Below are 16,355 nucleotides of genomic sequence, written 5' to 3'. Positions count from 1 at the left end.
TTTAATATATTTTGATTTTTAAAATTTATTTTTAGTGTCATACATCTGTGTGTGGGTGCCACGCATATGGGTGCTCATGGAAGCTGTTGGAACCCCTAGAACTAGAGTTATAGGCAGTTGTGAGCTGCCTCACCTGCGTGCTAGGAACCAGACTTGGGTCCTCTGCAACAGCAGTATGTGCTCTTATCCACTGAGCCAGCTCCCAGGCTTGGTGGGCTTGTTTTTGTTTTTTTTTTTAATATTTATTTATTTATTATGTATACAATATTCTGTCTGTGTGTATGTCTGCAGGCCAGAAGAGGGCACCAGACCTTATTATAGATGGTTGTGAGCCACCATGTGGTTGCTGGGAATTGAACTCAGGACCTTTGGAAGAGCAGGCAATGCTCTTAACCACTGAGCCATCTCTCCAGCCCATAGGTGGGCTTGTTTTTAAAACTATGCATTCCTGGTAAAATATTTTAAAACCAGCAATCCCTAAATATGGTATTTATCTAGATAAGTATATCTGTACTAACATGATGTCACATACACTCTAAAATGACGCTTTTTTTGAAAAGGCAGAAGCCTGGCCTTGGTGGCAGGTGCCTATAGTTAACACTGAATGGGAGAGGCAGGAGGGCAGCAGGGAAACAGCAAGACTGAGGCTCATACACACAAAAAGGGTTAGATGGCAAAAACTCCTTTTCATTTTCTTCCTCTTTCTGAGGGTGTGGGATTGAATCCAGGGCCTCAGATAAGATAGATAAGTATGATAGATACCCCTGACTGCCTAAAATAGCATTTTTAAATCTGTTCTCATTAGAGCTCATGGTAAGAATAGTTTGAGCACAATCAAAGTGAACTGAGCCTCTTTTGTTAGTCTTGGCTTAGACGTCTCCTGTGCACCACGGCAGACAGTACATTCCCGGTTACAGCTGAGAAACTGAACTTACTTTTCTTATGTACGAGTGCTCTGACCACATGTATTTCTGGAGACCAGAAGGGGTCATCAGACACTGTTACAGATGGTTGTGAGCCACCGTGTAGGTGCTGGGAATTGAACTCAGAATCTCTGGAAAAGCAGTCAGTGCTCTTAGCTCTGAGCCCTCTCTCCAGCCCCCATAACGATCTTTAAATAGAATAATCAAACCTTTGCTGATCTCTACATTAGGCAGGTTGAAGATATCAAGGTCCATCGTTCCTTGGTTAGTCCCATCAGAGAGGTCTAAAAGGAGCAGCTTGTCTGCAATGCCCTGTGTGGAAAAATTAGAACAAGAACAATGTTCTACCAATATAGCCAGTTACTCAATATGAACTCACTGAGAAATGAGGACTCCTGCACTACTTGAGAAAGAAAAGAAACAAAATAGCAATACAGAAGATGTGCACACTGTGCAGGTGACACTACCCTTCAGGCTTGACTACTAAACCCCGGGACCTAACAGGGCTTACTCAGGAGGCAAACTGTATCTTCTTTTTGAATGAATGACAAAGGGGATATGGTAGGCATGCTACTGTTCCTCTTGAGTTTTGATTTTTAATGCCATAGTATCTGTTGTTATTGTTCTTTCTTTTTTAGGTTTTTCTGAGACTTGGTTTCTCTGTGTAGCCTTAGCAGTTCTGGCTGCTTATAGTCCAGGCTGACCTTGAACTCACAGAGATCGTCCTGCTTCTGCCTCCTAGGTGCTGGATTAAAGGTGTGCACTACCACACCTAGCTTAGTACCTATTCTTAAACAGTCTAAAATGATTTTGGGTGGGGGGTGTCTATTCTAGCTTACCTTTCCCTGCTTAAAAGTAAAAATTCTTGCCAGGTTCTTCAAAACAAATAAACAAACAAACACTTTCTATGTAGAGATAAATAAATATAAGAGAGAGCGAGAGAGCACACCACAAATCAAATCCTGCTATCACGCAGTATTTTCACCAAGGATGGCTCCCTGGGCAGTACGGTGGGTAGACTGGAAGTGACAGCAAGTCAGTGACAGGAGTGTGGGGGAGTGGGAGCCCTTAGGTCTCGAGACACCCAGGGGCCTAAGAAGCACTCCATTTATTACCTGGTAACTACGCGCACCGCACCGGCCTTAGCCTTATTTTAGGTGTTTGTGAGATTAAGTATATGGCACAGGGCCAGCCATGGTAGTCCTTCCTAAAGCACAGCTATGATCTTATTATTGTGAACCTCACAAGGAAAATGCAAAGAAAGTGTATGTTTCCATCTTCATTTAGTCCACACACAGATCCAAACGTGTGAGAATAATTAATACAACTGACATAGTGGACAATTTCTCTCCTTTTTCCTCCCCTCTCTTAATCGAGAGGGTTTCTCTGTGTAGTCCTAGTTGTCCTGGAACTCTCTGTGTAGACCAGGCTGGCCTTGACCGCAGAGACTTTTCTGCCTCTGCCCAGGAGTGCTGGGATTAAAGGCACGCGTCCCTTGTGCTCAACTCAATTAACAATTTCTATCAACAATTTAAAACATTTTAAAAATTCAAAAATTGCCGGGCGGCCGGGCGGCCGGGCGGTGGTGGCGCACGCCTTTAATCCCAGCACTCGGGAGGCAGAGGCAGGCGGATCTCTGTGAGTTCGAGACCAGCCTGGTCTACAAGAGCTAGTTCCAGGACAGGCTCCAAAACCACAGAGAAACCCTGTCTCGAAAAAAACAAAAAAAAAAAAACAAAAACAAAAAAATTGCCGGGCGGTGGTGATGCACACCTTTAATCCCAGTACTCTGGAGGCAGAGGCAGGCGGATCTCTGCGAGTTTGAGGCCAGCCTGGTCTACAAGAGCTAGTTCCAGGACAGGCTCCAAAGCTACAGAGAAACCCTGTCTTGAAAAATCAAAAAAAAGAAAAAATTAATAAATTAATCTGCTAGTCTCATTTACAGAAGTTATCCTATAAATGTACTAGTACATGTGAAAAATGACATGATGTGTTTAGATCTTCAAGATGGAAACCAACCCAAGCATTCACTTCAAACGAGATAAGAAGCACTTCAGTTCAGGATTCTGGAAGAGGGCTCAGGCTACCAGACCACTAAGTCACCTGTGAAGCACTCATCACCAGGCTGCGGTAGAATGGAGATTTAGCAGAAGACTATATGAACTCCTAACCAATTCTTAGGAGATGCCAGTGTTACCACTCTTAAAGCCACACTCTGAAAGCCAGGTGTGGCTGTCCGTGGGCAGAGGCTGCTTGTTCGTTTCCCAGCTGCCCAGACCCAAAATAATCACATAGAAACGATATTAAATAAATTACTGCTTGACTTATTAGCTCTAGTTTCTTATTGACTAGATCTTACATCTTAAATTAAAATTAAATCATTTCTATTATTTTGTATTTTACCTCCAGTAAGGTTCTGGCTGGCGGCTTGTGTCTTTCTCCTTTGAGGCTACACAGCAGCATCTCTCTGACTCCGCCTACTCTCTCTCAACATCTCTATTTGGATTTTTTGCCTGGCTTTACTCTGTTAAGTCACTGGCAGAGAGCAACTTCTTTATTAACCAATGGCAATAAAACATACTCATTGCATACAGAGGGGAATCCTATATCAGCTGTCAATGTTTGTAATCTCAGCACTCAGAAGGCTGAGAAAGGAGACTATTTAAGAGTAGGTTAGGTTGCACAGCAAAACCCTGGTAATGATCTAGACTATAGGTTCTGATCCCCAGAAGCCCACACAAATAAATGCGGGAAGGGGATGGCAGCCCACATGCCAATTGCGGCCTCAGATGGCAGAGCCGGGGTTCCAGAGTAAACTGGCTGGGGAGACTAGTCCCACTGTCCAGCTGTGTCTGACTGGAAGATCCTGCCTTGATGCATGAAGTGGCAGACCAATTGAGGGTGATCCCAACATCACCTCCAGGTCCCACATACCCACGCGTACTCACGCACGCCAAGAATGCATACACACATGTGCAATACTCATAGACGTGAACAATGAAAAAAGAAAATTAAAGTCCAATGAAAGTACAGATATACTTCCAGCAACTAGGTTTACATACCTTTGCTGAAATTGCCATTGTGCAGGCAATACCCAAATCTCCACTTCCGACCACAGTGATTTTATTCGCTATCTTAGTCTCATGATTTGTCCAGCCCCTTGAATTTATGTCTGAGACACCTACGAAATAAAAAAGATCATCCTGAGAATTAAAAAAATAATATTAAAAACTTTATTTTGTAAATGTCTTTATTTATTAAACTACAATTGAAATGCCACTACATTTTCCCTTTTTGTCTAAAATAAAAAGGCTATAAATAATATAAGAAAACTATATACAACAAGTACAATGACTATATACAATATATACAGGCAATAAATATATCAACAATGTCTAGTCCATTTGTATTTGACAAATCAGAGAAAATATTTCATATCTATCCTATCTTGGTGAGATGGCACACATTTAAAATCCCAACACTCAAGAAGATAAGGGAGAAGGACCGGAAGTTGAGTCACACGCATGACCTTGTTCCCCTACCCCCCCCCTCAAAAAAAAAACCCTTTCTAGCATCTTTTTAAAAATAAAACTTAAAAAAAGAAAAAGCTCTGATAGAGATTCTATAGATTAATAAAACAACAACAAAACCCAACCAACTTGCTGAACTAATGAAGGCAAGGACAGGAGACTGAAACCAAGCATGGCAGCTCAGTCCATAATCCCAGCAACCAGGAGACTGAGGCAGTGCCTGGGCTACACAGTGACACCTAGTCTAAGGAGCAAGAGGCTGGGCACTTCTGCACACGCCTGGAATCCCAGTGTTGAGAGAAGGCAGAAAGGTCAGGAGTTCAATGTGATCTTCAGCTGCACATAATTTGAGGCCAGTCAGAATTACCTGAGATCCGGTCTCCCCTGTCCCAGGAAAAACAGTGGTCTTCTACTGAATGTTCTTTTACATAGAGTTCTTTTTAAAGACAGTATTATAAACATTTAAAACTTTTTTTTGTTTTGTTTTGTTTCTTGAGACAGGGTTTCTATATGTAGCTCTGGAGCCTGTCCTGGCACTCGCTCTGCAGACTAAGTTAGCCTCAAACTTACAGAGATCCACCTGCCTCTGCCTCCCAAGTGCTGGGATTAAAGGTGTGTGCCGCCACCACCCAGCAAACATTTAAAAACTTTTTATTTGGGGGCTGGAGGGATGGCTCAATGGTTAAGAGCATTGGCTGCTCTACCAGAGGTCCTGAGTTCAATTCCCAGCAACCACATGATGGCTCATAACCATCTGTAATGAGATCTGGTGCCCTCTTCTGGCATGCGGGCACACATGGAGGCAGAATGTTGTATACATAATAAATAGATAAATAAAATTTAAAAAAAAAAACTTTTTATTTGGGGCTGGAAAGATTACAGGATGCTTTTCCAGAAGGCCTGGGTTCAATTCCTAGCACCCACATGGCAGCTCACAACTGTCTATAACTCCAGTTCCAGGGGAATCCAACACCCTCACACAGACATACGTGTAAGCCAAACACCAATGTATATAAAAAATAAAAATGAATCATTAAAAAAAGTGTGGGAAAGCACAAGGGAAGGGTACAGGGTGAACAGGCCAGAGACACACTGTAAGCATGTATGTACAGGGAGAACAGGCCAGAGACACACTGTGAGCATGTATGGAAATGTCACACTGAAACCATCATGCATAATTGTTATATGCCAGGAGAAGATTGAGGAAGACACTCAACAATGATCTTTGAGCTCAATATTCACAAAAATTCTACTGAAAATTTCTAGGCATGAATATTTGGTTTTAGCACCAATAAGAAACTTCGACTTATATACCTCTGGACTCATATACTTAATAAGTCAAAGCTACAGAAACATGAAATGATCAAGGTTTGGATAATTAATTTATAAGGGGCTCTGAATAAAGCAAGAACTATTGTATTTGTCCATGTAAGAGTAACATTTTTATATTTTAACAAATTTTATTTGGAACTATATAGAGAAATTTTTATTAAACATATATATATACATATTCTTATATTTATTTATTGAATTTAAGTAGCAACAGTACAGAATATTAGTGAGAAATTCTAATTTCTTAACCCATAGGTGATCTAACTGACAGTACAAACCTTCAGTGATTTTTGCAATATAGGCTAGCAAGTCGACCTGCTGTGCTTCGTTGGATGATGGCACCGAATAGAGAGGAAGTTCCTCTTGAAACTTGGCGATCATTTCTTTAATTAATCCAACAATGACAGACTTAGGCTGAAGAATACAGGCAAAGGGGACAGTTACACAACATTGTTTTTCTAAAGAATACTAGTTTTATATTGTCTTCCGCAAGGCGGTCCTTGAACAATGCACAGCTGAAGACCTGCATATACTGACTCCCCAGATGTCTTCTGGAGCCTGCTCTTCGTCTTCACTACAACCCCTGCCTGTTTTCTTTCTTCAGCAGTGCTGGGAACTGAACTCATAGCCTTGTGTGTGCTAGGCAAGCACTTTACACTGAGCTACACCCCTTACCAATAACAAAAGAAGCACATGCCTTGTAAGCTCTATCTACTATATAACAATGCATGGCAGCCATCCCATGTCATTTTTAGTATTATGCAGAATTTTAAATAATCAGAGAATCATGAGAAACTTCGCATGATGGAAACAGAAGGAGGCCTCAATGGTATAACAATACTCTACATGGTATAATTCACTTTATGCAGCTTTAATATTGCATATTTGTTCATACTGTTGTTACATGTAAATGGCACCATAGCTTTGGCTGTCCTGGAACTCGCTCTGTAGACTAGGCTGGCCTCAAACTCCCAGAGATCCGCCTGCCTCTGCCTCCCCAGTGCTGGGAATAGAGGCGTGCACTACCACTGCCTGGTTTGTTTTAATATTCTTAACTGAAAAGTACAAACAAACTCTGTCATACAATAAGTAACTTTCTTGGAAATCTCATGGAAAATATTCCACATAGCTGTACAATACAAGCAGGAAAATGCTAAACCAACATCTTCCAAATGTAGGAAAACAGGATAAACATACTCTGTAGCAGAATACACAGGGTTGAAACTTTTTATTTTGAAGTCATTTCAAACTAATAGAAAAGCTGCAATAGTATTTATCCGCCATCCAGGTTGGGACACAACACTTTATCCCTATGCCTATATCCTAATGCATTTATTGTGCATTTCCTTACAAAAGAAAGAAGGAAGGGCTGGAGTAATGGCTCAGCAGTTACAATACTGGTTGCTCTTTCAGGAGACTGGGGTTCGCCCAACTGCCTATCACTCCAGTTCCAGGGGATCTGATGCCCAGTTCTGGCTTCCATGGGCATCAGGCACGCATATGATTCACATACATATATGCAGGTAAACATTCATATATATAAAATAAATCTTTTAAATTTATTTATTTTCATGTGCATTGGTGTTTTACCTATATGTTTCTTTGTGTGAGGGAGTCAGATCCCCTGGAACTAGAGTTATAAGCACTTGTGAGCTGTCATGTGGGTGCTGGGAATTGAACCTAGATCCTTTGGAATGGCAGCTGGTACTCTTAACCTCTGAGTCATTTCTCCAGCCCCCATAAAATAAATCTTAAAGAGGGCACAGATATCAATACATATTTTGAAGATAGTTTAAAGAAAGGTAAGGTAGGTAATTCAACAAAGAAACAGGGCTGAGGAAACGGCTCAGTCGACAAAGTGCCTGCAGTGCAAGAATGGGGACCTGATCAGATCCTCAGCAACCAGTTAAAGCTAATATGACAGTGTGTGGCTGGAACCCTAGAGCAGGCGAATATCTAGAGCTTGATGGCAGGTCTGTCGAGCCAGTCAGAGAATTCTGGGCTCAGTGTGAGACCCTGTCTCAAAACAAACAAAGGGACAGAAAGGGTCAGCGAGATGGCTTGGCAGGTAAAGGAACCTGCTGCTAAGCTTGACAGCATGAGTTTGACCTCTGCAGCTCACATGACAATAAACTGACTTCCACAAGCTGTCCTCTGACTTCTACATGAGTGCCACGTCACATACGCATGCATATGTGCACACACAAACACGTGCCGTAAATATATAAAACTGAACTTTTTAAAAAAGTGACGGAATGCCAGGCTGGGGTGTAACTGAGCAGTACAGTGTTTGTCTGGTATGAGCAAGGCCTGAGGTTCAATCCTTAGCACTGCAAAATGAAAACCTTAGTAAGGCCTGGAGGACAGAACCATAATCACAGCTGTTTCAGAGGTAAGGGCAGAAGGGCAGAAGGGTCACAGTTCAAGGCTGTGCCAAGACCAACACGGACAAAACTCAGCAGCAGAATGCTTGCCTACCAAACTTCAGGCCCTAGGTTCCTCTGTCTCTCTCTTTCACGCACACACACACACACACACATACACGCACGCATGCATGCACACGCATACACTCAGTCAGTTAAACAAAGCACATTACAGATTACATAGAGTATGATGAACTTACACATAGTTAAAAAAGCAGGTAAAATTATACATATTACACACATCTACATAAGAATTATATAGCGTAAGAATTATTAATAGGCAGAAACTAGGAAATAGTGTTCCAGTATTGTGCTAGTAGCTTTTCGTGTATCCCCTCAAGTGGCAAATGAGAATAAAACAAAGAACAACATCAGCTGGCTCCCTGACCTGGAGAAGGCGGGGATACAGGCTGATGTCATCAGTGTTTTGGTAACGTCAGAGACTCAAGAGAGCTCAATTTCAAATTCTTTCTAAAGATCACATGAAGAATGTAATTGAAAGATTATTCCGGTGTGGTGGCACATAGGGAGGCAGAAGCAGCAGCTCTCTGAGTTCAAGGTCAGTTTACATAGTAGACCCTGACTCAAAAACAAAACAACAATAAAAAGAAAGGAAGGAAGATGCAGTATGCTTACTTATACTACCAAGATCAAAGACAGACATTCAGAAAAGATAACTTAAAGAAAATCCAATCTGATCTTACATGGCTCCAGTTTTGGAGATAGGGCAAGTATATTCTGCCTTTGGCGTCCACATGTTTTCCAACTGAGATTTCCATGTTTGCAGTTGGCTTCAAGAAGCAAATGGGTGGAGCAAAAGGGTGAGAATCCAAAATCCAGAAGCGAATGGGTATGTTGTACGTATTACCTGTTGGAGACATATAAACAATCATGACACATATGTATGCATGTACAATGCCACTAGATGGTATTTTAGAAACAGGCAGCCAGGCACAGTGGTAAGAGCTTATAATTCAACCTCAGGATGCTGAGGTTCCAGGAAGACTGAGTTTGAACTCAGTCTAGACAGCATCAAGACCCTGCCTCAATATAAAAAAGGGGCTGAGATGGAGTTAACAAGTAGAGTTTTGGCTAGTGTGCGTGAGGCCCTGCGTTCAGTCCCAAGTACAGAGATAAAGGAAGAAAGAGTAGCCAAGCCTACGGTATGTAAAGGATGGATGTAAATCACCCTGCTTTTCCTTTTCTCTACATTGGGAAAAGGGTCTCACTACAGCACCAGAATAACAGAGAAAAGCCGACAGTGGCCAACTCTTCAGTTCAGAAGCAACTGACAGGACGTGCTGCACTGTAAGCTTGGGACACAAAATCTTTCTGGGGTAGTTTCCTCTGCTCGTCCCAAGCAGAGACACCGTCGCCTCTCTACTTTTCTATCTGTTCTACCCTGAAATCATTTGCTTACCCAGCCTGCCTTTCTACTGTGGATTCTCTCTCATTCGTTTCTCTATCCCTAGCATGACCTCATAGGTACTATGCCAGCTGCAAAATAAGTCTGTCATATAGGTAAGAAAGGACAAACAAGCCGACTGCAGTTCAGGTACTTGTCCTCAAGCAGCTCAGTAATTACAGCTGCTGTGAACCATGAGCTGAGCTAGACACACAGAACTTAGAGGAGAAGCTGAGCCACCTTTCCTTAGTGACCCTTAAATTGTAGAGCATGTCAGAAGGCTGCACGAAACTGAAACCATGCAGATTCCAGAACTGAGGGAGGGAGGGGAGGGCCAAAACGCTCTCTGCATTTTCTTTTTCTTTATTTATTATGTATACAGTGCTCTGTCTGCATGCTTTCCTGCAGTCAGAAGAGCGCACCAGATTTCATTACAGATGGTTGGGAGTCAGTATGTGGTTGCTGGGAATTGAACTCAGGACCTCTGGAGGAACAGTCAATGCTTTTAACCTCTGAGCTATTTCTCCAACCCCAACCCTCTGCATTTTCAACAAGTCAACATACACCTACACTCCAAAAGTGAGAGGGGGGACAGGGTTCTGAACAACACCCACACCCGCACCCAATGGTACATGAGTCTTTTACAAACACTATTCTTTAGAAGCGCTCCAAATTCTTTTCAGGAAAAGACACAGGCTTATGATAACAGGTCAAAGATGAGTCAATGGGTCTAAATCAGCAGATCATCTGCCTGGTGTGTGAGGCCCTGGGTTCAAATGCCAGCACTGCAATTATGTTAGATCAGGACTGATCAAGGCCACATGAAAAATAAGAGACCAACCTAAACAGAGGCAATTTTCCTTTATCTAGAACAATAAAGGAGGGACAGCCATCTCTCTGTGGGAATAGGGACTGTGCCCAGACACAGGGGCTTGACAAAGGAACTTTGAGGGTAGACATTTTTATTAGTCGGCCTGTTCTTTGTAGTCTTGGGGCCAAGTACTGCCAGTGGATGTTGTTCTCATGGCCTGATCTTATCAGTCCACTCCTGGCTGCCTGCAGGCTTCTCATTACTCGACTTTAGTGTCAGCCAGGTGCTCTTACCACAACTCTGGGAGTTCCTCAGCCCATGTGAGGTTCTGTTAACCCTTTACCACAAAATAAACCACTTTGGAGGAAGAGAGAGACATGACTGCATGCTCTTCTGATTTTAACCATGTAGGTCATACCTTCCGAGAATCAGTGCCTGCCTTGGTTGCCATGAAGCCCAAAGCTAAATCCAATGTTAAGTGAAAACTAAACTTTTGACCAGACATCTAAAATTTAATTATTCTGTCCTTAACAATCATTCCTGCTTCACAGTCTATGCCTTACACTGCATTGGGAGCATTCTGCTTCACAGTCTATGCCTTACACTGTATTGAGAGCATTCTGCTCGGGACCAGGATTCCTGCTTCAACATACTAGCCGTGTGACTTCACCCAAGATACTTAGCTTCTTTCTGCCTCCATCCTTTCCTCTGTAAAATGACAGTAATACTTGTTCTTATTTCATGGCACTGTTGGGATGAAGTCCATGTATGTAAGATGCCTGTTACAGTGCACGACATGACAAACACTGTGAGCTGTTCTTTTAAACCACTTCACGGTAATCTGTTCCATACTATGGAAACCTTCTTTCAGGTAAAAGCTACTTTTCTCATCTTGTTTCCTCCCCTCTAAGCACAACACTCAGCATGACTATGTATTTTATAAACACGTAAAGCACTTTGCCCATCTCCCTCACCATTCTGATGCAACCCAACAGGATATAGACAACGCTGGGATTAAAGGCGTGTGCCATCATCACCCGGCCTAGACAACATTTCTTAAAATCTTCCCTTGCCATGCTAATGTGCATCCAGGACTGCAACGAACACACTACAGACATGTTAAAACCTGGCAATCTACCAGTTTTATATTGGTCTTTCTCAGAACCATCCCTTTATTTTTACCTAAGTATTTACAAGGTGGGTATGGGCATACCCCTATCTGTTGGCCCAGAGAGAATCCTATGATTACAAAACCATGTGACCACAGACCACAAAGTGAGTGACAAGTACAGAGACACACCACCATACTCCAGAAGGTAGTTATGGTCAAAGGTGACAAACCTGGAGCAGAGCTTTCCAAGTGGCAGCTGCAATAACCACTCGTGAAGTGTGTAAAGCCCAGTGCTTGAGCTCCAGTATTGGAGTGGGGGAAGAACTGCAAACAGTCTTACTGCTCTGATGAAAACGGCACAGGGATCAGTGACCACACGCAGAGCATCAGCACTGCATGGGGCTGGCAGTATTAAGCTAACCCCTTCTTGAGGCTGGGGTGTGGAATGCAGCACAGTGGTAGAAGCTGGCATGTGAGGTGTGTGGAGTCTGAAACCCAGCTCTGCGAGGGGGAACCACAATACCCCGAAACAGTGACTATTAAAATGATAAAATTGAGGGGCTGGAGAGATGGCTCAGATGTTAAGAGCACTGGTTGCTCTCTGGCTGCTCTTCCAGAGGTCCTGAGTTCAATTCCCAGCAATCACATGGTAGCTCACAACCATCTGTGATGAGATCTGGTGCCCTCTTCTGGTGTGCAGGCAGACAGAGAGAACACTGTATACATAATAAATAAATAAATAAATCTTTTATAAATAATAAAATTAAAATCAGCAGAGTACTAAGAATTATTCTCTTGCCTCAAAACAAATTACTTGAATCAGTTTCCTTCCCCATCTCTTTCCCTCACTCCCTTTCTTCTTAATGTCTAACCAAGCAAAGTAGAGAGTGGAGGGAATGACTCCCGGGCACCAGTGACATTCTGACAGGCAGCAAACAGGCTGAGATCCTGACAGGAAAGAGAGAAGGAAAGCAAGGGCAGATGAGCGCTGCCTGTCCTACCTCCCACTCTGCAGCCTCGGCAGAGCCTATGGCCAAGGCTTTCATCTTCAATGGCAGGCAGAAAAAAGCCTCTGCACATTTATGGAAAGTCACTAGCTGGCTGGGGAGACAGGAAATAGGGAGGCTTACGATGGTCTAGGAATTAACAAGGGGGAAATGCCTGGTATTTAAAGAAGTCTTCCAAAATCTCACTGTCCAATGTTGAACCCTTTCTTAAGAGATTTTTTTTTCTCCTATTTGATTGGTCTCCCAAAGCTCTCTTCTCTTTCTATCAGGTTCATTCATTCCCATCCCTTCCAGTCAGTAATCAAGTAAACCACACCAGGAGAAACACTTGCTGATAATTTCTAGTATCAGTTACTGTGTATCAGTCATTCCTGGCGGTGCTCTCTTGGGTGCACTGTGAATGAATGACATTTTGTTTTGTTGGAGATGGGGTTTTTGGCTCTACTGTCTCACATCCTAGGTCCAGGATTACAAGTGTACTGCTTCCCACACAGCAACAACAAATGCTGAATGGTGGGACTGTGGGCCCTGCTTCAGGGAACCGCTCTGAACAGAGCTATGCTGCTATCTTTCTAATGGCATCCCGTAGCTGATCTTCTACTATACCAAAGGTTACATTGTTGAACAGAACAGCAGGTAGGGAATAGTTAAGTACAGAAACTGTTAATGACTTCTTTTTCTTTCTTTTTGAGCAAATCCTTACTATCTCAGGCGTCACTGAACTCTAAAATGCCCAGTAATGCAGGACAACGGCCGTGACCAGGCTGAGATTCAGTTTTATCTACAGAACAGAGAAGGACAGAGCGGGACAAGCACGGATGCCAATGGGAAAGCACAGGCCTCTGGCACTCCACCACTGACAGCAAGGCCCTCTCTCCCTAGTGAACGTCACGCCTGTCATGCTCCCTTCTGTCGTCAGACCCCACCAGCCTAGTGGACAGTATTCAACAAGTATATCTTAAACAGAACTAACATCGATCTAGGCCTTCTTTGACACATACAGGATCCCGCCAGATCTGCTAAGGTCCTGACCAGACAAACCTCAGGAGTACGTCAAAACAGTGGTGTGCACTAAGGAATTGAGCTGAGAAGTCCCACATTCTCTCAGCTTCTGGACTTACCCTGATACATCACAGGAATAGTACCAGTGAAGTTCAGCAGGTCTTTTTGGGAAGTATCTTTGAAAACTAGAAGAAAAAGTTTCAAAATGTCAGTGAGAAGAGAGAACAGCAATCAATGTGTGTGACTGCACATATAAATTATGCAAAAATAAATAAAGAAGTAAGAAAGAGGTGTAAAAACATAAAACTTGGACACTGAAATCCAAGTTCAAAGCCCACCTTCCCCTCTTAAGAGGCATGTTCCTTGCCAGGCATGGTGTCCTACACTTGTAACCCCAGCACTTGAGAGGTAGACATGGAACTGCCATGGGCTCAAAGTCAGCTTAGCCAGGGGTACATACTGATCCTGCTTCAAGTGCTGGAGTATAGCTCATCTGGTAGAATATTTGGGTAGTAATCATGAAGACCTGGCTTCAACCTCCATCACCAAAGAAAACAGAGCGAAGGTGCCTGCCCGTGATCCCAACACTCAGGAGATGGAGGCTGGGGATCAGAAGTTCAAGGCTATCCCTGGCTACATGGCAAGTTTTGAGATTAAAAAAGAAAAGAAACATAATTTGGAAGCTCTTCAGACCAAATAATCAGTAATCCAAATAATGCAGCAAGGACTAGAGGATGCTACCCGTACCGTAGGTGTCCATGGAATATCTGAAGTGCGGGAAAAACATGTTCACTTTCTTCAGCTCTTCTACCGTCAGATCCCTGAACTTGTACTGAAATGAGAGGAGCAAGCAAGGAATGAAAATAAAAGTGTGAACAAGACTAACGCCTGTTGGATGCCAGGCCCGGGGCAGGGCTTTACCACTGTGGGGGTCGCCAGTATTTGGCTCATTATTAATCTGAGACAGGCTCTCTCTTAAGAGTTCAGGCTGGCCTCAAGCTGGCCATCTGCCTGTCTCAGCCACCCAAAGGTTAGGAATGTAGGTGTCCACCACCAAGTCTTTCCAATCTGCTCTTTTAAACCATGGTGCTATGGAGTAAGCAGAGTTTACAACTGCTCTATTTTATAAAATAAAATCTAGAGAATCCACGAAATTTGCTAAGTCAGACACCAAGTAAAGTAGTAAACCCCAAGCTTAACCCAAGACCTACGCCTTGATTAGTTAAGTCTATATGTCTCCAAATACCCCGGAAGCCTATGGGATGCACCGCTCATCACTACTGAACATCTACTTTAACAAAAAAAGGTGTAATTGCATTTTAATGTATTGATTTAATGTAGTTCTATATGTGTGGGTGGACATGTGGAGGGCAGAGGACAACTCGCAGGAGTTGGTTCCTTCCTGCCGCCATTCAGGACCAAAGTCAAGGCTGCCACGCTTATGGCAGGGTCTAACCAAGCTGTCCGTCCCCAACTCTCTTCTGAATGCCTCCGTCACCAGAGACATCTTGACTTTCCCTCCCACCTCTAGTCCTGTATCCTGGGTTTCAAGGGGAAACGAAATACCAACAAGAGTTTGCTACAAGTAGATGAACTGCCCTCACTGCCTTTCTTTGTGACCCTGCAGACAACATCGTGTAACTTCTTTCAACTCATTTTCTTCCCTGCAAAGAGAAATAATACCCACTCCCTAGACTTGCAATGAGGATTACATGAAAGGAAGGAAATCTATCAACATACTAGAAATAGAATAAAGATACATGGGAAAAGCTTCAGAAAGGTACAAAAGTGATGTTGAAAACATAACACTGGGAAGAAATAAAATGGAAAGTTGTTTTAAATGGGAAAATACCCTGTGTTTGTGGATCTAAAACATCAAGATAGTAATATTTCCCAAAAGCTTCAGCAAAATCCCTGAGTGAAACTTCAGCTGAGCTTTTTGTCTGCTTGTTTTGTTGTGTGTGTGTGTGTGTGTGTGTTTTGTTTTGAGACAGGGTTTCTACATCTAACAGCTCTGGTTATCCTGGAACTCACTTTGTAGACCAGGATGGCTTCAAACTCACAGAGATCCTCCTGCCTCTGCCTCCCCGAGTGCTGGGATTAAAGACGTGCACCACCACTGCCCAGCCAACCGAGTTTTTAAACAAAAGTCTGAAAACTGGGCTGGAGATGTAGCTGAATGATAAAACATTTGCTTATCATCTCTAGGAGGCCTAGTTTCTGTCTGAAACACACACACATATCTCAATTCCAAGCCTCAACTAACATGGAACAGCTATCTTAGAACAGTTAAAATAATCTTGAAAGTGAACAAAAAAGGTTGGTGGGATCACCACATCATCAAGATACAAGCCATAGTCATAATGAGACAATAGTAAGTGCTGGAGAGGATACAGGGCAATCAAAACTTCCCATACCTGCCTGCACTGCTATAGGGAAGATACCGCTACATGGGAAAACAGAGATGCTCAAGTCAGGTGCGTTGGAAAATGCCTTTGATCCCAGCACTTGGGAGGCAGAGCAGGAAGATCATGGTGAGTTTGAGCCAGCTTAGTTTACATAAAGAGTTCCAGGATAGCCTGGGTTACATGATGAAACCCTGTCAAAACCCAAAACAAACAGGTATACAGGCTGGCGAGATGATTAAGAGTATTTGACAATACTTCTTCCGTAAGGCCTGGGCTTCAGTTCCCAGCACCCACATTAAATAGCCCAAACCTCCTAAACTTCATGTTCAGGGGTCCTGATACCCTCTTTGGCCTCCTACAAGCACCCATACAGAAAGTAGTATATATACAAGCACACACATAC

The 16,355-nt window shown here is 43.0% G+C and overlaps 1 protein-coding gene across 3 annotated transcripts in view; it reads right to left on the bottom strand.

Moving 5' to 3' along the window:
- Uevld (UEV and lactate/malate dehyrogenase domains) overlaps positions 1-16,355 on the bottom strand; it is a 36,869-nt gene that overhangs the window by 18,909 nt on the left and 1,605 nt on the right. For all 3 annotated transcript variants that reach the window (XM_041650841.1, XM_041650850.1, XM_041650860.1), the window contains exons 2-7: positions 14,292-14,376; positions 13,664-13,729; positions 8,913-9,076; positions 6,064-6,199; positions 3,986-4,104; positions 1,133-1,235 (exon numbers count right to left, since the gene is read on the bottom strand). In XM_041650841.1, the coding sequence (XP_041506775.1) occupies positions 1,133-1,235; positions 3,986-4,104; positions 6,064-6,199; positions 8,913-9,076; positions 13,664-13,729; positions 14,292-14,376 (673 nt within the window). The remainder of the gene's footprint in view (positions 1-1,132; positions 1,236-3,985; positions 4,105-6,063; positions 6,200-8,912; positions 9,077-13,663; positions 13,730-14,291; positions 14,377-16,355) is intronic.

The sequence above is a fragment of the Microtus oregoni genome, unplaced genomic scaffold (assembly GCF_018167655.1).
Source record: "Microtus oregoni isolate MIOR12 unplaced genomic scaffold, Mior012 000000F_ref0000247, whole genome shotgun sequence".
In the NCBI taxonomy this organism is placed as follows: Eukaryota; Metazoa; Chordata; class Mammalia; order Rodentia; family Cricetidae; genus Microtus; species Microtus oregoni.
The sequence above is the reverse complement of the archived record's forward strand: the minus strand, read 5'-3'. Positions and strand labels throughout refer to the sequence as shown.